The sequence below is a fragment of the Rhinoraja longicauda genome, chromosome 18 (assembly GCF_053455715.1).
Source record: "Rhinoraja longicauda isolate Sanriku21f chromosome 18, sRhiLon1.1, whole genome shotgun sequence".
Lineage (NCBI taxonomy): Eukaryota > Metazoa > Chordata > Chondrichthyes > Rajiformes > Arhynchobatidae > Rhinoraja > Rhinoraja longicauda.
The window spans coordinates 26,959,381-26,983,835 of record NC_135970.1 but is presented as its reverse complement, the minus strand read 5'-3'; the positions used below and the strand labels follow the sequence as shown (position 1 = coordinate 26,983,835).

At 38.6% G+C, this 24,455-nt stretch overlaps 1 protein-coding gene across 2 annotated transcripts in view; it reads right to left on the bottom strand.

The window, feature by feature from the left end:
- Positions 1-1,139: 1,139 nt before the first annotated feature.
- Positions 1,140-24,455, bottom strand: part of lrp5 (low density lipoprotein receptor-related protein 5) — a 161,774-nt gene continuing 138,458 nt past the window's right edge. Inside the window, exons 11-23 of one of the 2 annotated variants that reach the window (XM_078415374.1) lie at positions 21,762-21,946; positions 20,722-21,045; positions 18,728-18,930; positions 16,084-16,295; positions 15,051-15,241; positions 13,490-13,699; positions 12,099-12,224; positions 9,101-9,337; positions 8,461-8,571; positions 6,778-7,017; positions 6,254-6,393; positions 3,922-4,019; positions 1,140-2,693 (exon numbers count right to left, since the gene is read on the bottom strand). In XM_078415374.1, the coding sequence (XP_078271500.1) occupies positions 2,420-2,693; positions 3,922-4,019; positions 6,254-6,393; positions 6,778-7,017; positions 8,461-8,571; positions 9,101-9,337; positions 12,099-12,224; positions 13,490-13,699; positions 15,051-15,241; positions 16,084-16,295; positions 18,728-18,930; positions 20,722-21,045; positions 21,762-21,946 (2,551 nt within the window). In that variant the 3' untranslated portion in view covers positions 1,140-2,419. The remainder of the gene's footprint in view (positions 2,694-3,921; positions 4,020-6,253; positions 6,394-6,777; positions 7,018-8,460; positions 8,572-9,100; positions 9,338-12,098; positions 12,225-13,489; positions 13,700-15,050; positions 15,242-16,083; positions 16,296-18,727; positions 18,931-20,721; positions 21,046-21,761; positions 21,947-24,455) is intronic. The other variant, XM_078415375.1, reaches the window with a different exon arrangement.

Below are 24,455 nucleotides of genomic sequence, written 5' to 3'. Positions count from 1 at the left end.
GTAATGTGAATTCTGTACTGTCGACATTAATAACCAGCGTAGAGTTTTAATGGTAGAAAAAATCCACCAAGTATTCCTCTAGGGAATTTATTTTTCTTAAATTTGATAAATGGCAAATAAAATCCAAGTCCCACATTAAAAAATATTAGTGATCTTTTTGTTTATAAAATTAAAACGTGATCGAAACCTAACAACAACCAATGTGAATCTGACTTGTTCCCCATAACTTTTCTACCATCATTCAGAGAATCCCATTCAGGGTGCACAGCCTTTTTCCAACTCTAAGCAGAATCACATTGAAGAAAATACGCCGTCTCTAATGTGTTTAGTGCATTTCAGTACAGTAAAGGACCGAGCTGGCCCTGAACCTGACACCTATAGTCTGGTCTAGTCTGATTTCAGTCGAAAGCCAGGCACTAATGGAAGAAGTCTTTGGAAGTCTGATTTGCTTTATGATAGATTCAAATGTTTTGTGCAGCAAAATGAAGAAAAAATTGTATTGATGAAAGGATTGAAACAATACTTCTAGAATAATCAAAGTGATTGCATACAAGTACAACAATGTGTACATTTCTCTCAGATTTTAAATATAATTATAGAAAGTACAAAGTTAAAGCCAAAAAAGGGAACGTTCTGAAATATGCCTCCACTTTAACACACAATGTTTCATAGTCAGCTGTTCTCGCAAATCATTTGAAAACTGCAAGATTTTTCAGAAATGATGGTATAATGTCCCTTACTGTAATAATTAGACAATTCAATCAGACAGAACTTGATCTCAAAATACAGATAAAGAAAACTGTATTCTGTACATTTACAGCTTAACCTACAACTCAACCATAGTGACTGCAATGAAGCCAACAAAAAGATGCCCTAAAGTTCTGCAAAAATGCTTTGTCTTGTGAAGCTATAGTTGGCGCTTTTGCACGAAAAACAGTATTTTTGTTATGCAGTTGTGCTGCTGAAAATCATATATAATCTGTAAATAAGTTTTTTTCATAAATAATGAAATTTAATGATAAAGTATATTTAACATCTATGCAGCATAAAGATAAATTTGAAAAATGGAAAGTCCTGTTGCCCTTAAATCCCCTTTTCTCCTTTACACTGTAACTGTTAAAAATAAAACGTTCCCCAATATTGTCAAAAACAATTGAAAATTGTCCCCATCTTAAATTCAACACTGCCACAGCAAATTAGTGGTATAAGCATGGAAATTCATGCTATGAATAAATAAGGCAGCTTGCACACAAAACAAAATCTTAGTTATTTATTACTGGTGTGCAAGGTTCTGCAACTGATTTACAAAGGGCATTCTACAAATACTTTCAGTAGTGATAGCGAAAACATTCTGTACATACAAGCAAAAGAAAAATAGCCAAACATTAAAATAAGTCCTAATGGAAAAAGTTTGGTTTTGCCATCCATGATAAATAATTTAACATCAAATTACAAATCACACACCAGTCAGATAGAACTTTGCCCTGTAATATTTTGTGGGTAAATTTGTGCTTATCAAAGTAAGGAATATTCATGTTAAGAGGGTGGAATGCTGATCTGTTTATACCATCAGCTGCTATAGATATTGTAAAGTACCTTAGGTCAGGTTTAGGGTTATGTATTCTATTCAATACATTTTCATCCCAACCACTGAAATGTACTCTTTAAATACACCAATGGTATAGTACAATTTCACACTGAAATTCTTCTCAGTAACTGTGTTAAGTTACAACACAGATGTGGCACGTTATTCTGTTATAAACTTGCACCCTCTAGGAGCTTGATAGGTGCTATTTTAAGTCATGTCATAAACAATCCTTACAAACAGCAATGATACACACTTTAACCTGCTATGATACTGAACAAACAGAAATTCTGGCTAGTGGTATATATTTTGAGGGTTGTGTATTTTGAACATCATTCAATAATAGAACATGTTGAGAATCTGATTGATAATATCATCAATGTGAAATTTAAACTCTAAAGAACAGAAAATATAATTTTGATAAATAGGTACAAAAGGTATAAAAGAAACAATTGTTCATTTTAGTATCAATGAATATTGCATTTTATAATTTCATTTCCAATATGATTTAATCTCACTGGAAATGTATAGCACAGAAGCATACTATTTGCCTGAGCTAGCATTTGTGAACCTTTCATACTTTTGCTCCTCTATCTGGCGCTGTACAATAAATGTATGACACAAGGATGCAAGTGGTGTATTTACTTGAAAAAGAAATTCATAAATATTTTTCTTCCCATCTGTACAAAATTTCATTGCTTCTTCTCACAATCACTGTATACTTTCCTTTGGATAATCCTACCCACCTGCTATTTCTAATTCATAAAATATACTTTATCTCTGTATGTATTTAAAGCTATGTACAGAATTATAAAAATGTTTCTTTTGTTTTGATCACGAGGAATCTGTACAAGGAGATGGTGGCGGCGGGCAGAGATGAAAATAACTTCGTTCTGTGGAAGGTGGTGATGGCGGGCAACTTTCACAGTTCTCTTCAGCTGACATGTATGGGCTTCGAGGAGTAGGAGGAGGTGGATAAGGGTCTGAATCAGAGTTCAGATCCATGTAATATTTGGGACTCTTCCATCGGCTTGTGGTATAATCACTATCACACACATCAGTACTGCATGGAGTTGTAGGTGGTGCAATACTTTGCATTATGTAATGTCTGCAAACATTGAAAAATAATTGGTTAGTTTCACCTGCTTTCATTTCAAAGGCCAAACACTATAATTGAAAGATTTAAAGGTGCATATATTTGCCTTAACATGTTTATTGAATGAATATGAACTGCTTATAAGCAAAATAATTTAAGGGATTGTTCCTCCGTGTCCAGCTACTAAGCCAGCAAGTTATAGTTGATCCATGCCTACATGCCTCTGGAACATGTGTATTATACATATCTACAAGTGGAGCGGACTGTTTGATTAGTTTTCTCAGCAGCTAAGTGCACACTTTGTTTCTGCTTGGCCAGGTTAAAATTTCAACTTTCTAGCAACAGGGTTAAATTAAAGGCATTTATTCCCTACCTCGATTATTTTATCACAGCATCTGCCCCGCTTGGTCAAAATGATAGGCTGCAGTCAGACGTCCAATGATACTGACCTACTGTTGCTAGGAAGCCTGAGTGATTGTTCCCCTTGGTTTTAATTTCCTCTCAAGGAAGCAGCTGGCCTTTGCAAGTTGCCTCCTTGTCGAGATATTTGAATGTGACTCAAATCAAATTTTAATCAAAAATCAGTACTGTATTATCAGACCATGTAAATTTAGTATTTTAAAAATCATTCCAGGTGCATTTGAAATCTAGCATTGAAACACTATTTCTTTGAACTGCTCCATAATTTCTACAGTCAGCATTAATTAATTATGACATGCCAGAAGCTACATTAATGTTGTATCACATTAAATTATATTCCTATGAATTTTTTAAACCTGCAAATCATGCAGACAGCTGGACTGTTGCAATAGTGGATTTGTATCCTCTCAGGTACGTACTGTCATAGATCATTTTGTACGGTGGCTTCCTGTTAGATCACACATTTTATTTACTAAAAAACATTCAATAGTTCCAAATGTGACTTGGGCTGTTTCTGTGTCACAACGGTTTTAAAGGTCAAGTGACCTCATTTTAGCGGAGCGGAAATAGCAGTTCCAGCTAGACTCTTGGAAGTACTAGAGAAATATTGCCTAAGTGCATGTTTATATCAAATACCATCCAAGAATATACTGCGGATATACCGAGCATAGTTCTGCACTTTCCAAAGTAGTACTCCAACACGCTTCTGGATGCAATCTTTTGCAGAATGTAAATGTATCTCTATTCTCTATTTTAGTGCTTGTAAATATTTTTTAAAACACTTGAGGCGTAACCAGTACAAACACACAGATATACACACCTGTAAGACCGGGTAGTGGAAGGACTGTTGGAGGAGTAACACATTTCCGTATTATAGAGAGAACGATCAGTGGCTGGGGATGGAGGTGGGTTTAAAATCTATTGAGAAAAAATGCACGAGTGATTAAAATTATTTCTAAACATTTAATATGCTTGTATCTTTCTGCAAAGCAATCACTACTAAGTGCTTTACTCATTGATTAAAATAAGGAACATAACTGAATGGTTAATACGAGCAAAGAGGTCCTTCTACAGTTGTACCGGGCCCTGGTGAGACAGCACCTGGAGTACTGTGTGCAGTTTTGGTCTCCAAATTTGAGGAAGGATATTCTTGCTATGGAGGGCGTGCAGCGTAGGTTCACTAGGTTAATTCCCGGAATGGCGGGACTGTCGTATGTTGAAAGGCTGGAGCGATTGGGCTTGTATACACTGGAATTTAGAAGGATGAGGGGGGATCTTATTGAAACATATAAGATAATTAGGGGATTGGACACATTAGAGGCAGGAAACATGTTCCCAATGTTGGGGGAGTCCAGAACAAGGGGCCACAGTTTAAGAATAAGGGGTAGGCCATTTAGAACGGAGATGAGGAAGAACTTTTTCAGTCAGAGAGTGGTGAAGGTGTGGAATTCTCTGCCTCAGAAGGCAGTGGAGGCCAGTTCGTTGGATGCTTTCAAGAGAGAGCTGGATAGAGCTCTTAAGGATAGCGGAGTGAGGGGGTAGGGGGAGAAGGCAGGAACGGGGTACTGATTGAGAGTGATCAGCCATGATCGCATTGAATGGCGGTGCTGGCTCGAAGGGCTGAATGGCCTACTCCTGCACCTATTGTCTATTGTCTATTGTCTCAGTTTCATAACTTCCCTTAAATATCGGTTGGCTAACTGAATTCTCAATTTCTAACTGAAATCTTAAATCTCAGTAGATTGTTACTGTTGGCAATCCATCATAATCAGAGCAGGAAAATAAACATCCACTATCCACCAGCCCATTTACCCTACACTCTGTCATTAATCTCCTCTGAAATTACACTCAGAATCAGGCCTTCATTAAACTCTCACACAATTCTAATCCATAATTAATTGCTCTGCCTTAAATTACAGTGGTCTCAATTTCCAGCATTCTCATCATAAATCTATGTGTTTTTTTAACATTTTAACTCTACATTTTAAAGCAAATGTTTTGACCCTTTTATACCCTTTTATTTTATACCCTTTGCAATTTTATACCCTTTGCAATATCCCCTCTTTGCCTTTTCTCCATGGAACCATGGGAAAGTTTTTCATATTGCAGATGCCAAATTATTCTTAATAAATTTAAGGTTCTGTATGAGACTGCAACTGAAATCATTTCTGTGGTCACCTAACTGTCCACTAAGCACCTGCTAAATACCTAAGTTCCTCCTTTACAATTTTTTTTGAGCAGGCTACATTTGGTCAATTTTTTTGTTGTAATATCACCACAATCTCTAACGTGTAAGATTTGGTTTGAATTTTCCCAATGTCTTTGCAGCTCCATTTCTTAATTTGAAAAAAAAATCCAGCCTTCAACGAGGGAAGTATACAAAAATAAAATCTGTAACAAACACCGAATATTTCAGCACCACATTTTTTTACCATCACTCGTACAGCCCCTAAGAATCAAGAATGGAGGTAAGCTTGTCAAGGACAGTAAATACTTGCTGGAAAGAAAAACATATTTCTGTCAGTAAATGCTGATATTTCAAACATGACTGTTCGTTCAGGAGCGCCCTTCACCACATTCCCCAGCAACCTATATAGTCCGGCCTTGCTACTGTACTTGACTGCTAAGGAAATCGAAAAGGCCATATCCCAATTAAAAATGACAAGACATAAAGTGCTGGAGTAACTCAGTGGGTCAGGAGGTGCACATCTCACTGTATGAAGGACTACAGTTGTCTTTGGATGGATGTGAGGAGATACAGTAGATGAGGTTAGAGGTGGTACAGGGAAATGTGCCCCTCTACCTTCTCTAATGCATCCGATGCTCATGACATGGCCTTCTATTCATCAGTGAGACCACGTATAAAACTATTTCACTGAACACATGCTCGGACCACCAACAATCCTCCTGGTTCTCTGGGTTGCTAACCATTTTACTGTTCCTCCCATTCCCATACTGAACTTTCTGTCCTGAAATATTGACTGCACATATTGCCCTATCATCAAAGTAAAGCAAAAAGGAAAAATGTGTAATGTGGAGGAAGAGAAGAAATAGTAAAACATCCCTCGTCTGAATCATACACCTCTTGTGGAATTAAAGCAGAAGTATAATAAGATGTTTTTTGTCATAATGAATGGACAGTAAGTGCACACCTGTGGGTAGAAGGTTCCTTTTGTACTCGATGAACTGCTGGATGACGCTCCTGTCACATGATTTCTGTCATACAATGGGGCACCACTGCTCCCTCCCATCAGACTCATGGAGCTGATCATAGATTTGCCACATGACATGCCTACACAGAGCAATTCAAAAGTACAAAATAATGAATTAGTCGAAACAATTGCTCACTCGCAAATTTAATAGTTAAAAAAGATATTTATAACTGCTGCCATTATAGATTATTTTAACAATTTAAAATGCCAATCCTGTGTGTATTATATTTCAACATCAAGGAAACAGAAGATATCATGTTAAATTTAAATACATATTTGAAATATTGTTCAAACATCACAATCAATCACAATCACAATAATACTCTATTAGCAAAGTATGTTTTGCAACATACGAGAAACCTCATTTGCCATACAGTCATGCAACATGCATTTTATTAAGCACAATGAACAGCAAACACTAAAATCATTCACTAACTTCATGGATAATCTGCAGGATTCCTTACCAGTAAATGTGCCGTGCTGAGAATTGGTGGGAGAAATAAAATTAAGGGGAACATGCGGGGTTCCACTGATATATTCATGTGGAAAAGGTCCATTGGGTCCCTTGTATCGACGACAGACAATTCGCTGGCAGACGAAGTACATGGCACCCATTACAAAGAGTGAAAGGATTATACCAATCACAGGGCCAATTGCACTGCTCTGAGACTGGAACTCATTCATTGAGGCTTTAGTTAATTCTGCTGGAGAGAATGCAGATGGTTGTCTTAGGAGATATTTCAAAATAAAGCCAATCATTAAATAAAATATTTTAGTATTATATAGCAAATGTAATTAAAATATCATAACAGGTAAGCTGTTTTAAAGTCATCAAGTGATCCAATTAGGCAGGAGCAACAATCAACAGATGAAACAAATCCAACGGAGAAATATTACAGATACTACAAATCTGAAGTTGAAAATGTTGAAATATTCAGTTGTCTGAAAAGGCTTCAATGCAAAATGTGAACTCTTTTTAAGTTGCCACAGATACAGTCTATGTTATGCATAGACTACATGTGTACAATGTGGAGTAATCCTTCGTCTGAACAATTCTCCTGCAACCAGTGATTCACCTGAGAGCTGAGAGTTTACTGTCAATAACTCGCAATTCCTTTAGGCCACACTGACAGCCTCTCCCAAGCCAGCATTAACAACGACGAAAGGACAGGGGAAACTTGGGGGTTCCCCTCCAAGTCCTACGCTTTTCTGACTTAGAAATATATCGTTCTTCCTTCATTGTCACATATATTAAAGCAATTGACCCGAATTCTGCTTCCTTCTATGAACTTCTATCCACCTGGGGAGCCTCCCTTCACAAAGACTGATTGGACTGATTTCTCCCCAAAACTGGTGAACTTCGGACCAACATGAATGAGTTATGTTTGGTTTTAAATGTGAGATATACAGCAAAGGAGGTCATTATGTGCAGGTCCAATGTTGCTAATCTGTGAAAGCATTGTCCAACTCAGAATTGTCTATTCATCTCGAGTTGATCTTGAGAACCACCTTCTCAAACCACCCCAGTTCTTCTGGTGAAGGCACTCCCATGGTGTTGGGCAGGGAGTTGCAAAATCTAGACCCAGTGACAAAGAAGGAAGTGCAATATATTTCCAAGTCAGTATGGTGTGAGACTTGAAAGGCAATGCACAAATTTCCTAGTGCTTCCTTTTACTGTTGTTGATGGTAGTTTGGTAGATGGTGTCAGTTCGATCTAAAATAACTCCAATGCATTTTTAGGTGACAAATAACAGTCATAATGCCACAGTAATAAAGGGAATGAATAATTTAACCAGTGGATGGGGTGCCAAATAAACAGGCACCATTTTGTTTTACATAGCAATATTTAATTTGACAGGCATATAAATTACCCCAAATGATATCCACTTGGTAACATCCCATCTAAATCCCAACATTTCAAATACTGTGTAATAATGATGCAGTAGTGCCCATTAGTTGTACAGTTTTGAGAAATAGGGTGTGAAAAGAGAGGAACTTTCCATTCATTATCACAATGAATGCAAGAATGTAAAACAATTTTTCATGTGAGATCACGTTTCAAAGAAATTCTTCATTCATCTGCAAAATGTAAGGTACATTCCAAAGGCCATAGAAATCAAAAAACACTGAGGTAAACAGATACTTACCACAAAGCAGTTCATCTGATCCATCAAGACAATCAGGTAATGAATTGCAACGCTGCTTCTTCAGAATGCACTGACCACTGTTGCAGCGGAACTGGTTTGGATGGCAAATGACTGGAATGAAGGGAAAATGCTTATTTATCAGTACGTTTTGCAGAAGAAATCAATCAATTTTAAAGTTTGAAAACATTTGGTGCTTCTACATTGACATTCTACATAATTCAGAGCACGTGCAAGAATTCAGCTAATCATGCCATAGAACAGAACTAAATTCTATCAGTCAAAGGAAAAGTGGATGTACATGGAACGAGGTGTTACGCAGGTAAAATCCTGGTAGGAATGAAAAAAACAAACAACGTTGTACATTTAATTTGCACTGATCTGAAATCTGTCATTTAGATTTGGATATATTTTCGCAAGACAATCAGAGAACCTTGTTCAGAACCCAAAATCTTTAGTTTTCATTTTGCGAGGCAATTCTTCAGATTTTCCTTTGCTCAGGTTGGTAGATAACCTTACCAAAGAGTATGAACGGTTCAGATTTTAACGAGATTTTAAGGCAATGTAACACACTGTTCACTTTGATGCTCACGATCCATAAAGTTTGCACAAGCTTGTAATTAAATGAGAAAAAAATAATTACCATCGCAGTTTTCCTCATCAGATTTATCTTGACAATCTACTTCACCATTGCACCGTAAACGTCCATCTATGCATTGGCCCTTTTCACACTGAAAATGGTTGCCAGAACAGACTGGGCAGTTTTCCTCATCGCTGTTATCATCACATTCTGCAAAACCATCACAACGCCATGCCATTGGGATACAATCAATCTCCCCCGTTGCACACGTAAATTGCTCCGGTGAACAGGTTGGTGGTTCTGAAAGAAGATTTGTACCATTTATCTAATCATTAAACATTTAATTCTTGATGATGTTGTCTACTTTTTACCCTCTTTTCCTAAAGAGAACCCATTCATCAATCATTACACCAAGAAATTATCAGATAAGTGGTTTGTTATGAGAACACAATGTGCTGACATCAATTACTAGTGAGACACAAAATGCTGTAGTAACTCAGTGGGCCAAGCAGCTTTCCAGGCGAACAAGGACAGGTGATATCTTGGGTTGAGACCCTTCTTCAGACTGATTGCCGGGGTGGGAGGAAAGAAAGCTAGAAGTGTGGAGGGTAGGACAAAGCATGGCAGCTCATCGGTGAAAACGAGTGAGGGTTTTTTTTTTTAATAGGCTGATGGTTGGACAAAGGCCAGAGATGAACACACCCAAGGTGTGAGAGTAAGGGATTCGAGAGTTGTGAATTGTGTAGCTAGAGGATTGGCGAGGTGCAGATTGTTAACGAATGTAGGTGGAGAGGGAGGTGAGAGATGGGTGCCAGGTCTCAGGGGAGGGGAGGGCGGTGGAAAAAAGATGGGGGGTGTTTATGGGGAGAAATGGGAATGAGAGTTGTTTGTAGTGGTGACCGAAAGCTGGACAATTCAATGTTCAAACCATTGAGGTGAATGCTACCCAAATGGAATAAGTGGTGCTGTTCCTCCAGTTTGTGTGTGGCTTCACTCTGCCAATGGAGGAGGCCCATGGCAGATAGGTCAGTATGGGAATGAGAAGGGAAGTTTAAATGGTTAGCGACCGGAAGATTCTGCAGGTCCTGACAGACCGAGCGCAATGGGAATGGGAAGTGGAGTTATAATGATTAGCAACCGGGAGTTCATGCGGCCCTGGCAGACCGAGAGCAAGTGAGCATCTATGAGCTGCCGTGCTTTGTCCTGCCCCCCACCACACTTCTATCTTTCATTCCTCCCACTCCTGCAATCAGTCTGAAGAAGAGTCTCGACCCAAAACATCATCGATCCATGTTCTCCAGGGATGCTGCCAAACACGTTGAGTTACTCCAGCATTTTGTGTCCTTCTTTGGTCAAGTGTTTTATTATCATTTGTCCCAAAACGGAATAATAAAATTCTGATTTGCCACAGCACAACAGGTATGTAAACATAGTGACAAAACCAATGCCCCCCAAGTCAATGTCGTTTGGAGCTTATTTGGAGGCTGTAGTATTTAACAGCCTGATGGTTGGGAAGAAGCTGTTCCTGAACAGGGGCATTATGATTTTCAGGCTCCAATACCTTCTTACCGATGACAAAAGTGAAATTAGCCATAAGTAAACCAGCATCCAGTTTCTTGCTTCTCAATTACTAGTATGTGGGATGTGTTGAGTTCATCCCACGCAGCAGTGCAAATACTTCTCAATCTCTCTGCACATTTTCTAACAAGACAGGATTTCATATAATGCATGGGCAGGAAGAAGTCCACAAGAGTATCGTGCAATGTACACCAATAGTAACATCATCTTCATACGATGGCCCAAGACAATATATGCGATTGACAATTCAAGTCAATTTTATTTGTATCGCACATTTAAACACAACCCACGTTGACCAAAGTGCTGTACATCAGTGCGGGTACTAAAAAAGAAACCTTGCATAGCCCTTTCCCTGGGAGCTGTGCTGTTGCAGAGAAATTAGTACTTTGTAAATCATATGGGATGGTGTTACTGTAAGAAAACAGGGAGTAAAGTCAGGATGGGGAGGATAAAGAAACCATTTGAGAGTGGATTGAAGGATGGATCAGAAGTGTAGAAAGGACGGAGAAGGAACACAGTGAAATGATAAAGGATACTGAGTGAATCAGGAGGAATTTAGAGAAAACAAAGGGGAGGTTACAGAGAGAGGATTGGGGGTAAAGAAGATTGTGTAGTAGAGAGAGGCTCAGAGGGTTGTAGAGATGATTGGAGGAGCACTGATCATTGGAGTGTTGAGAAGATTGAGAATGTAGATGAGATTGAGAACATGGATTGGTTGGCACAATAGAGCAGCGGTAGAATTGCTGCTTTACAGCACTAGAAACCCGGGTTCAATCCTGACTATAAGTGCTGTCTGTGCAGAATTTGTACATTCTCCCTGTGACCATGCGGGTTTTCTCCGGGTGGTTTCCACCCACATTCCAAAGACGTGCAGGTTTGTAGGTTAATTGGCCTCTGTAAATTGTCCCTAGTGTGTAGGATAGAACTAGTGTACGGGTGATCGCTGGTTGGTGTGAACTTGGTGGACCGAAGGGATTGTCACCACGCTGCCTCTCAAAACTAAACTAATATCAGGGGGCAGGAGGAAAAAGGGGCCTCAAAGCATTGGCCCAAAGTCAGGGGAGGGGAGTGGAGCTGGTCAGAGAAGGGATCAGGCAAGGATTTGTGAAGGAATAAGAGACCAGAGGTGGGTTTGCAAGAAGAGGAAATGAGAAGGTTGTCAAACTGGTGAAACAGAAAATCAATGCAGCACTCTCCCAGCAGCAGACCACGTTTCATCAGTCTTCCTGAATTAATACCCAAGTATGCCTCAACCCTCGATTAAAGACCTGCTTCATTGTGCAAGGCAGCACTGTTTAAGACGTGTGAACTTTGCACAAGTTGCCTCAAATTAATGACATGACTGCACAAGCTTGGAGCCCTGAATGTGTAGGCCGCAGTGACCTAAATTAAAAAATATTTTTAATGTCAATTTCTGAATTTCCTGTAGTAAGATAAGAAAATCAAAGAAAGGAACCAATACTACGGTGTAAAGCTGCAGTACCTCCACACGTCAGTAGGTTCTGTAACAGCACCAAGTGTACAGGGCACGAGCATCGTGGAGTGCCATCACCTTTTGCAATGCAGATGTGTGAGCAGCCACCATTATCACGCGAACAAGGATGTGAACCTGTGGGGAATTAAATCAGGAATTTAGTGGCAACAATAAATGCTTTACATCTTTATCTTGTTCCTAATCGTTAGTTAGGCCTACAAACAGCCATTCAGCTACATAGCTAGTGCCAGCACATTAAGTAACAACATTCAGGACATATGATTTGTTTCAAAAGATCAGTGCGTAGATTTAACATGAAAGTATCAAGTACTGAGGAATCAAATAAATTTAAAGATCACATTCACTATAATTTAATATTTTAACTCTTACAATACAAAATTTGTTACATTATGTATATCAGCAATTATAAGCAGATTAACATTCTGTATTTTTGTGACTTGGGGAAAAATATTAAACACCAAAAGCATTAAGTTAAATATGGGATTGTAAAAATAATCCATCTGCGCAGGGGCTGGTTCATTTTCAATATGCAGGCACTCCTGTCTTACATAACAGACAACTTATATAAACTTGAATGTTTGTACACAATTCACAGTCGGTGGTCCCGTTTCCTAAATGACCTGTGGATTTGGAACGGGAAGATGGCGAGGGATTCCTGTTCACTTCATGGATATAAAGTAGGACTCGCTGCTCTTCCAGTTTTGACCACTGTCAGTGTGGTCACTGGGAAGGCGAGCAAGGAGGGAGGGAGGGAGGTGGTTGGGGGGCAACCTCCAGCCGAGTCACCAACATCTTCCACAAGGTGCACCAGTGAGTCCTTCACTAGCTGCCGCAACATCGAGTTGACACAACCGTTGTTGCAGCTCACGTTGTAGCTCCTGGGGACAGCGCTTTCTACAGGCTTCAAGAAAGAGCTATGGGCCAGGGGCTACAACATGAGTCGCAACAACAGCCATGTCAACTGGACCGTTCAACAGTTGGTGAGGAAGAGCTCGCTGGTGCAGACCAGTGGCATCAGTGCCTTATTTTAAGGTGAAACGATACAAGGTGCTAGAGTAACTCAGCGAGTCAGGCAGCATTTCTGATGAACGTGGCTAGGTGACATTTTGGTTCAGGATCCTTCTTCAGACTGATTGCTGAGTCACTCCAACACTTTATGACCTTTTGTGCATTAACCAGCATCTGCAATTCTTAGTTCCTACTTAGATTTAAGATGATTCTGACTTGCATAAAATCTGACTTACGCAAGGGTTTACAGACCATAACCCTTATGTATGCTGGGGAGTGTTTACGTTACCATATTATTGTTTGTGATATAGTAAAATATTTTCTTTGCATGCATGATAAAATACCAAGATTGTGAAATAAAACAAACATACTGAATTCTTTCACATCCAACTCTTCCACTGCGTGAATACCAGTGAGATGAACGATTCTGCCCTGAATCCTTGTACGTTGATCTCCATTTGTCTTCTCGATGCGCTCAATCATCTGTTGCTGACGGTCAATCCAATAAATGTGGTTTCCAAGTATAGCAAGCCCCATTGGCTGAAGAATGCTAGAATCTTGCAGTGTCAGCCTGTTAGCACCTGTAATTTAACATGAGAATGTTTACTATTTAAATATAATGGTTCTTTTAGGAAACTATGTCAACATTAAACACGATACATGACGGCAATAAAACAAACTAGTAGGACAGTCCGGAACTAGAATGCAGGTTTGCACGTCATGTTTTTCACAAAGCAGTTTCTACAAAGAGATGCTGTGATCTGTGCAAATGATGTTTGTGGACAGAATTGGAGGACGGAGTTCGTGAGCAAAACATAAACATCAAACATCAATTTCATTGTCAACTTGCTACATTTTACTCCATGTTTAACGTCACTGAAAAATGCAGCTGGGGGTTGCATATTTAACAGCCAATTTCCGATTATAAATGCATAACTGGTCGCTGTGCCGTCAGTGACATCATCAGATGTCTATCTGATGCTGGAAACACATCAGATGCTCTCAAGTAATTGTGTCCATTAGTGTCCAAACCAAATTGTAAATGGTCATTAATTGACCAGGAAATGACCATTAACGTGATCCAAAGGGTGAAAAATGGTTTCAATATGCAGAGCAGACATCACACTTTTGTTGCAAAGAGGTCTAATTTCTAGGCACATTGTCAATTCCATGCACTCTCTCCATACTGCAACAGAGGTATTCATTCAGTAAAATATTTAAAGCTATCTTTAAAAGTGCTTACTTTCATGTCAATAAACGTATTTGTTTATCCATTTTTAGACAGTGTTTTGTAGCTTGAACTGATCCTATTTAAATTTGGTTACATAATCTATTTAAGAACTCTATTATTTTCTTCTGTTTGAGTAAATTTAGTCATTCAAAATCAAAGAGTCCTGAACTGTTGACAGTAAGATAACAGGATGGAGAATATTACAATAAAATTATAATAAATTTATAATTTTTGCTAAAGGCAGTTTTGCCAAGCGACATTAGATCAAAGTGTGGCAGATTTTGTCTAACGACATTTGATCAAATAGTGTAAGAAAATAACTGCAGATGCTGGTACAAATCGAAGGTATTTATTCACAAAATGTTGGAGTAACTCAGCAGGTCAGGGAGCATCTCAGGAGAGAAGGAATGGGTGACGTTTCGGGTCGAGACCCTTCTTCAGTCTGAAGGGTCTCGACCCGAAACGTTACCCATTCCTTCTCTCCTGAGATGCTGCCTGACCTGCTGAGTTACTCCAGCATTTCGTGAATAAATACCTTCGAGTTGATCAAATAGTGGCAGAAGCATAACACAAGTGGATTTGAAACTTTCACTGAATGCAACCCAAAGTAAGACAGAACTGCAAACCAGTTTAAATTGAACATTTTAATAGAATATTCTAAGCCATTTTCTAAAAAGAGAGAAAACAGATCTGATACTTACCAGATAAATCACTACTTTCAATGCGTTTTAGATCTGCATCCACCCAAAAAAGTTTCCCCAGTTTATTGTCAATTGCCAAGTCAACAGGCCGAATCAATCCAGTTGAAAATAGTACTTCCCTTTCAGTACCGTCAAGTGCTGCTCGCTCAATTTTTGGGGACCTTTCCTGCATGTTTGTGATGTACATGTACCTGCACAATTTTTTTTAAAGGAACATTAAACCAAGGATTATGGCAATCAGGATTTATATACACAGCAAACTACTATGGAGAAGTAAGAAACAGCAGATGCTGGTGACTCAGTAACTCCAGTAAACTACTATGCAAGCTGAAACTAAATATCTTTATGTAAAATAAATGGAAAAATAAAATAATTTTGCAACAATTCTTAACAGTTTCACGAACATAGCTCAAGAAAGCATTTTGGTTATTAAACCTGGAAGTAATAAACAAATGAAGATTTCAGTGCAAGTTGTGGAGGGGGATGTGCGTTGGGGAGGTTAGGTGTAGTAATGAAGAAAGTAATGAACGTGGAATTAGACAATATTTGTGAACCAGAGGATTTAGGATTTTTAAATTAATCTCAGGGCCAAAGATGCAAAGAACATGTTCAGTATCAGTTCAATGGTAGGCAAGGGGTGGGAGTCAATGTGAATGCATAGAGTTAATGTTAGTGTTCGGACGGGGAAATATTTGCCTCATTCAAGATTGAATGTTGGATAGTCAGTGTAGTAACCCTGAAGCAATGGAGTGACTGATGGGATTGATAGAAAAGGAGAAGAATTAGTTGAGAGGTGTTAAGAAAACACTTCACAAAAGAAAATGCAATTGAATCTCTCCACTGGCATTTCATGTTTACAGGCTTCCGCCATTCCCTATGGACCCAATAAAACAAAATATTAAAAATTATACTTTGTAAAATAATAATTTCTCCAAGTGTTAAATTGAACCATAAGCAAGCTATCACACATGACAATTAATGTTGATCAATAAGGTTGCCTTCAGCAATTAATACATAACAGAAAATTAGTTACCCCCGTTCTGCATTGACAACAATAGCTCTTGGTCTATCATGTTCTCCTCGAAGGACTATTCCAATGGGCTTTCCATCTAGCCTGTTAACATTTACAGTGTTGGATGTTTCACATGTCCAGTAGACAGTCCGACTGTAGATGTCAAGGCTTAAGTCACGGGGTTGAATATCTGGATTTTGACTTTGATTTGGTCCAGAAACGACTACAAATGCCTACATAAATAAAGGATCAAAAAACAGGTTACTGATTTACCTGTTACTGTACACAATTATGAGACAATATCGTGACAATAGACAATAGGTACAGGAGTAGACCATTCGGCCCTTCGAGCCAGCACCACCATTCAATGTGATCATGGCTGATCATTCTCAATCAGTACCCAGTTCCTGCCTTCTCCCCATACCCCCTGACTCCGCTATCCTTAAGAGCTCTATCGAGCTCTCTCTTGAAAGCATTCAGAGAACTGGCCTCCACTGCCTTCTGAGGCAGAGAATTCCACAGATTTACAACTCTCTGACTGAAAAGGATTTTCCTCATCTCTGTTCTAAATGGCCTACCCCTTATTCTTAAACTGTGGCCCCTTATTCTGGACTCCCCCAACATTGGGAACATGTTTCCTGCCTCTAACGTGTCCAACCCCTTAATAATCTTATATGTTTCAATAAGATCCCCTCTCATGCTTCTAAATTAAAGTGGAATGTTTTTCTGTACAAATTAAAATACATGCACAATGTAACAAAACTACTTCTCTTATTAAAATAATCACAGAATTATTCTTTATATAATGTATTATTGTTTGGTGGTGAATGAGTTTGACAGCAATAATTTTATGCACACTTTCTTCTGCAACAGAATCAAGCTGTTGGTGCCTACAGTTTAATGTCCTGATACAGCACTCATGCAACAAAATTTCAGAATGGCTGCTTCAATGAAATCTCCATTCGAGGCTAAATTAAAAATGAATAGGAATCAGTTATGGAAGCAAAGTACAGAGTGCTTTTACAGCTGATTTGAATTCTGAGCAGTGCTTTCTCATTTGCAGAATCAAAGTACACAGAAAGTGCCTGGAATTCCTTGTTCATTGTTTTCTTGATGAGGGAACTCTTGGTCTTATGCTGGCTTTTGGCAAATGGCACAACCAAAAACAATGACTAAGGGAAAAATTGGAGATGCCCTCATATTAGTTCAATTCAGAGTTCACTAGTTGGCAGGCAGAATGTGAACAAAGCACATTTAAAGTGAAAGTGATAATTCTCTCAGAAAACAGCAAGTTTTTAGAGCTCAAAGAATTTCAAAACTGTCCAATTGAGGAATGATCAAAGTAGATATCTTACAGACAGCTCAATAAGAATTGTATTTATCCACGAGAATGCAAAGATGATCTATGCCTGATTTTGTACTCGGGTGTAAGTTATTAAGTACGAGTATAGCATCAACTGTAAAAATAACTTTAAAAGTAAACAGTCAACAAATGATTTGTAGTCAGGATTCTATTGTACTGCTAAATAATTTGCACACGTTGATTGTGAATATAATGCAAACTTAGGCATTTAGAATCTTCACTGATGTCCAATGCATAAATGCAAAGAGTGATTTGACGAAGGACAACAAAAGCACATTTTCCAGTATTGAATCCGGTCTGCACTGAGATTACCAATAACTAAAGGGTTAACAGTCTGGGATCAAAATTGGATAGGTTTCTTGATTCTGGCTGTAATTTGGTGGCATCTAACAGAATGCCACAAAATTAAAGTGAAAGAGAGGATAAAGTTTGTTAGGGCTGCTCAGATGGACACTTGGAATGAATCACTAAATCCCATTTTACACCTATAATATTATATTATCAACTATAAATAGCAAAATTGCCTTGCCTGTGACCAGCAGTTCAGTGTTGTACAATTCCCCTGTAAAAACATCTTTGACGTATACCTGTCATTCTGATCGATTGCTGAACTCCATGCTGGAATTACATTGGACAATCTTGTTCTTCTTTAATCCTATGCTGGTGAGACCTGGCATGAGATCAGAGATCCCATTCATTTTAATGCGACTCTAAAGTGTGTCCCTGTTTTTGATTATTATTTCAGTTTAACGCAATATGTTTATGGATTTGAGATATGTTTCAATTTATTTTTAATTAACTTATCATTTAAAATCTTTTAATTAGTTACATAATTTTTAATAGATCTGAAGATGTCTGAATATGAGAGATCATTTACAAACTAAAATAAAACGCTGCACTAGCTTTCATGCAAGGCAAAACTCCTTCTCCAGCTTTGTCTCCTGTCAAAGACTGAGAGGTTGTTTTGACATTGGCATTGATATCAGATGGTATTGCTACAGGACTATTACTACATCAAAGCAGAGATCTCATTGCAACTTGCTGCTAACTCCTGGGCAAGAAGGTCAGCAACATCAGCTCTCTGCAATGATCCAGATTAATGTGGGCAGGCAGAGATCATGAACAGTGATTTTGGTGTCAGGCCAGTTTCAGCACAATCAAGTTGAAGGTGCATCTGATTCAGGAACAGAGGAAAGAAAAGTGAGGAAATGCAAGGAGGGTTGAGACACCCATTTAATCAAAAGTAAAATAGAATTCTACTGTCATGAGATACCCTTCATGAGGATAGCTTGAGCTACTTGCCTGAGAGCCATCATCTCTAGCTCTTTTGATGATATTTTGGCGTCCATCTATCCAGTAAATCAACTTGTCAACAGCATCATAATCCACTGCTTTTACATTTCGCAAGCCATGTATAGGCAAAATTATGTCTGGGCTCTGTTGCTCATCCACGATCATACGACTAATTGCAGTCTTCTGACTGAATAGCAAGAAACTAATGGGTGCTAAAACAATAGAAATGTTAAACAAGCATTATAATTAAACAAAGTTATAGTCAAATGTTTCAAAATTGATTCATGGCAATTAACTGCAAGAGGAAATCACTTTGTGACGCAGTATGATAATGTTAACCTTGACTTTGGTGTAAGTATAAGAGCATTATCAGTGTTCACTGTTATTAAAGAATAAATCAGAAAGAACTTCTTGTGATTGTACAGTATGTGCTCAGTTAAACATCAAATTCAAGCAGTTTCTGTCTCTTCGGTTTTTCTGGACCTATATCTTGCTTCGAGTCTGCATTAAAATATTTTCTACACTTTCCTTTTCTAAAGAACACAAGTTCAAGGACAAAAAAATAAGCACAGTTTGTGGACAAATGTAGGTGTAATGAATAGCTAGCTGGTGCCGTGAAATGTGATACCTCAAATACATGGTTTGTTTAATAATGGCATGTACGTTTGAAACAATATATTAAACATAAATTATTTGACATTTGAGTGATACACCGATCAGCCAAAACATTATGACCTGATGAGCCAAAACATTATGACCACCTGCCTAATATGCTGTTGGTCCTCCGTGTGCAACCCCATACGCAGCAGGGTGCGATGCACTGTGTATTGTGACACCTTCCTCCCTTGTCCACCATTAAAATTTTCTGAGACGTGCCTTCTGTCAGTTCGGACCAGACGGGATAGCCTTCGTTGCCCTCGCGCATCGATGAGTCTTGGGCGCCCACTTCCCTGTCGCCGGTTTGTAGTTTGTCCCTCCTTGGAACACTGTCGGTAGATACTCACCACTGCTGACCGGGAGCACCCCACAAGCCTTACCGTTTCAGAGATGCTCTGACCCAGTGGTCTAGCCATAACAATTTGGCCCTTGTCAAAGTCGCTCAGGTCTTTACTCCTGCCCATTTCTCCTGCATCCAATACATCAACTTCAAGAACTAACTGTTCACTTGCTGCCTAATATATCCCACCCCTTGACAGGTGCCATTGTAACAAGATAATCAATGTTATTCACTTCCTCTGTTAGTGGTCATAATGTTTTGACTGATCGGTGTATAGTTGAGTGATACAGATTGCCTGGAATGAATAATGTTGTATTTCAGTTGCAGTGGAGTCATAGCGGGACAATGTCCCAAACAAATGATACTTGCTTTATAATATTCCAATTAAAAATATAGTTACATTTCACTGTAGCAGTTTTGTAAATCTACAGCTGTATGACTATTTAGCATAAGGTTAATATTCAAGAAAGGTTAATATTCACTAACCTTTGCTAACCATGCTTTCAATATACCTTAATTGTACCTACATTGGAGCTTAGAAACTGTTCCCGATTATTCTTGTTCGACATTTATAGACCCTATATCTTTTGTTGGAGATAAATGATCATAAAAGTCTAAAGAATGATTTTAATAACCTTAGCATTCATCTATATACTAAATCTCTCGTTTGTTATCTTGTTTGTGACTGAACTTCAGCCAAAACGGTACACGATAGCACGACAATTTTAGGCCCACCTTACTCACCATTGTCACTTTAGTGATAATGCAAATAGTTTTATTGAAATCGGTGTTATGTTTTTAAAGTTATTCACATTTTAAAATTTAAAAGGAGGGGAGGGGAGGAGGGAGTGGGGGAGAAGGGAGAGAGGAGGGGGGGTTGAGAAGAGAGGGGAGGGGGGGGGGAGGACAGGGTGCTGCACCAATGCAGGAGAGGTTTGGGCCCAACGGGTCCACTTGGTCTAGTATTCACTAAATATAATTTTAAGGAACAAAAATAAAGACTTACAACTACAAGTTCTGTTATTGCCATCGAGTACATAATGTGACGCACATCCACACTTGTAGCCTGTTGGCACAGCAAGGCATAGGTGAGAACAGTGTCCATTGGTTTGCACACATTCATTCCAGCCATCTTGCCGTGAAGAATGAAAAACTAAGATGTCCATCACATAGTCCAAATGTCCTTGAATAAGTGTTCTGTTTTGTCCATTCATTTTGTCAGCACGCTCAATACTGCGCAAATTCCAATCAGTCCAATAGATGTAATTCCGGTACTGTGTTAGTCCAAAGGGATGAGGAAGATCATCAGCTATGATTTCACGCTGTTGTCCTTGATTTGCGAATGACAAAAAATCAACGATTACCTTTTGCAAATCATATGCATACATAAATGATGCAAAAAGACAAACAGAAAATTGTCAGCCTGGCTTGGATAGGATCAGGATGTAGACTTTGGTTAAACCCAATTTATTTTGACTGAACAGCCACAGTTTAAGTATTTTTTTAATGTAAAAAAACCCAATTTCTAGCAGTAAAAAAAAAAATCACAGAAAGCAGCCGACTGTTCCATGAAGTCTTAATCCTAAGAAACTGACCACAGATGGAGACTGAAAAGCAAAACATCTTGCTAGTATTTGAATTCTGCTATTTCCTGTCAAACACTGATGTACACAGGAAAACGATTGAAGACTCATTTTGAGTAGAAACCTAGATGCCCCAAATTTGGGAGGTTGAGAGATGGTTTACTGGCCAAACATACAATGAAGAATATCAAACTTAAAGTTATATTTCTCTGAACAGACAAATTCAACAGACAATACGGCATGCAAAATACTTGGAATTAAAAATGTGCAGCAGTTTCTTCTCAGTTCAAGATTCTGGAAACAACTCAAAGTAACATGTCATTATCCCCTATCAGCCAAAATCCACAGAACCTTTTAAAACGACACATGTTTCATATTTAAAAGAAAAGTAATTACAACAGAGCAAAGCTGTAATTCTCATTATCTCACAACATTTTTGGGCCATGTCTGGATTTTCTCTTACCCAGCATATTTGAAGATTCAATCATTGATGTATCCAAGTCAGTCCAATAGAGTCTTTTCTCTGCATAGTCAATGGTAAGTCCATTGGCACGGCCTACTCTGTCTACCAGAGCGGCACTATTGGTGCCATCCATATGGGAGCGAACAATTCTGGGCTTACCACCCCATTCAGTCCAATACATGAACCTGTTGCAGGGAAACAAAGATGTCAAAGCACTTTGGAGGCAAATAAATTTCACATGTGATCCTGCATCACTGATATTGGGGAAGTGAACACTGGTATCGTTCAAAAATCATAATCTTTCCGCGGCAAATCGTGTAAAACCCGACAGTTATTGGGTTAAAACTTTGGAATGCACAATGTTTCTATTCTCTCATTTCAAATAAGTTTTCTATTTGCAATTATAGGTCACAATATTGGACTTTCAGCATGAGCATCAAGTTACTAACAAGCTGCTGCAAGAAGAACATTTCCTGTTGAACCTCCAAGAAGCGTTCTACTTATCATCTTAAAAATTATAGTAATCTGGATCAGTAGAGCACCTCACACATCCTTAAATACCATTCAATTTATTTAATCGTTGTAACATGAGGGACATGGCTGCCATTTGTGCACAGCAATGTCCTGTAAAAACCGGAAAAGTACGACTTGATTACCAACACTCTGTTTGAAGGATTACATTAAATTTTAAAAACAGTCCTATATTCTCTGAAAACGTAGAACCTTTTACTTCCAACTAAAGTGAGACAACGCCCAACATATTTGAATGGTGGCAACATTACTACTTCCTTTATTGATATAGAGTCATACAGCATGGAACCAGGCCCTTCGGCTCAACTTGCCCACGCCGACTAACACGCCCCATCTACACTAGTCCCACATGCCTGTGATTGGCTCATATCCTTCTAAACCTATCCTATCCTTTCTATCGAACAAAATTATATACAGATGTCTCTGAGAAGAGGCTTTCACTCATAATCCTCTTTCCGATTTGGCAAATGGAGGTATTACTGAGTTCAGTCTAACACCCAAGAGAAAGGTAGATTATTGACAGATTGACGGCAGTTTTATGTGACTTGCATCCATAAAGAAGCGGATTGACCAAACTCACTCCATAAAGATTCTCAAAAGGAGTTAATAATCAAGATCCATGAAATGCTTTGGTCTATTCTTCCTCTTCCAAATAGATGCTCGTTCCCATTGTCATGAAGGCAGGAGGTGCTTTTATAAAATACATTTTCATCATCATATCATCATATATATACAGCCGGAAACAGGCCTTTTCGGCCCTCCAAGTCCGTGCCGCCCAGTGATCCCCGTACATTAACACTATCCTACACCCACTAGGGACAATTTTTACATTTACCCAGCCAATTAACCTATATACCTGTACGTCTTTGGAACAATATTTTACAGCAGATCAAATTTTGAATGTCAAATCAAGTATCAAGTTCAATAGTAATTTATTGTTTGCCAATTTTGCTAATACAGCTTTAGATAATAATAACTCATTTTACGTACAAAGGATTGAAGTCTCAAGATCAATTTTAAGATGGTGGAGGTTCAGCTAAGCAATAAGTTTAAAGGTTGACTACCCCAGTGGACTACCAATTGAGTTTGTATCACCGCAAAGCTCCAATTCAGCTGATCTTTGCAGTATTCTACAATTAATTCCAAATGGACTCAAAGTAAACACTAAACCTCTGATAATCCAGCATCCTTGGGGGGCTGTGGTACTGGAATTCTACTGGAAATTATTCTTATTAATATACCTACATGCACATTTAATTCACTTTTTTTCCAAACTCTATGCAGCAGCATAATAAAAAATTCCAATGAAACAAATGAGTGTAAATGGGGTGCTGGACGCAGGGTCCCGCTGAGTTTAAAGGGAGCAATGGAACAGGCTCCTGCTGAGTTTAAAGGGATCATGGGAATGTCAGCTCAGTGAGTTTAAAAGGGATGTGGGATTAGGATCCCAATGAGTACTAAAAGGTGTGCCGGGATTAGGCCTTTGAGTTTAAAGGGAGTGCAGAAAACAGATGAGTTTAAAGGGACTGTGGTATGGAAGGCAACCCTGTTGAGTTTAAAGGGAATGCAAGAAATGGAGTCTGATGAGTTTAAAAGGAGCGCAGGAACAGAATGAGTTGAGCCAGATGCTGCTCCATCAGGATTTTCAAAAAAGTTGACTTGTGGATTATTGCAGTTTTAACGTCGCTCCTGTTGTTCTACATTTTAGAGCTGATGCTGACATAATGATCTACTTACAGTATCTAAACCCAAGATTCCATGGTAACTGCACTCAAACACAAAACAGACTGATTTATAATGGACAAAACACCCATATGCAAACTGATGTTTGCTAATGTTTTATTTTTTATTTATGAGCTCTCAGTCTTCCTGAGCTCTTGATAATTCCTTAATGTTAGGATAAATAATAGAAGTAATCTTCAAATACATTAATGGCACTAATATGATAGATAAACTGAAACTGAAAACTCTAATGTAAGAAATCTGAAATGTGAAATGTTGTAACTCTTAAAGGCAGATGTTATTTCCGTTATCCACACGTTTGGTTGACTTTCAATCCAACGAGCAAGTTTCGAACAAAACATTGTCAACCTTTAGAACAGATACCTTAACAGACTGGACATTCATAAGTGATAGCAGCAGAATTAGGCAATTCGGCCCATC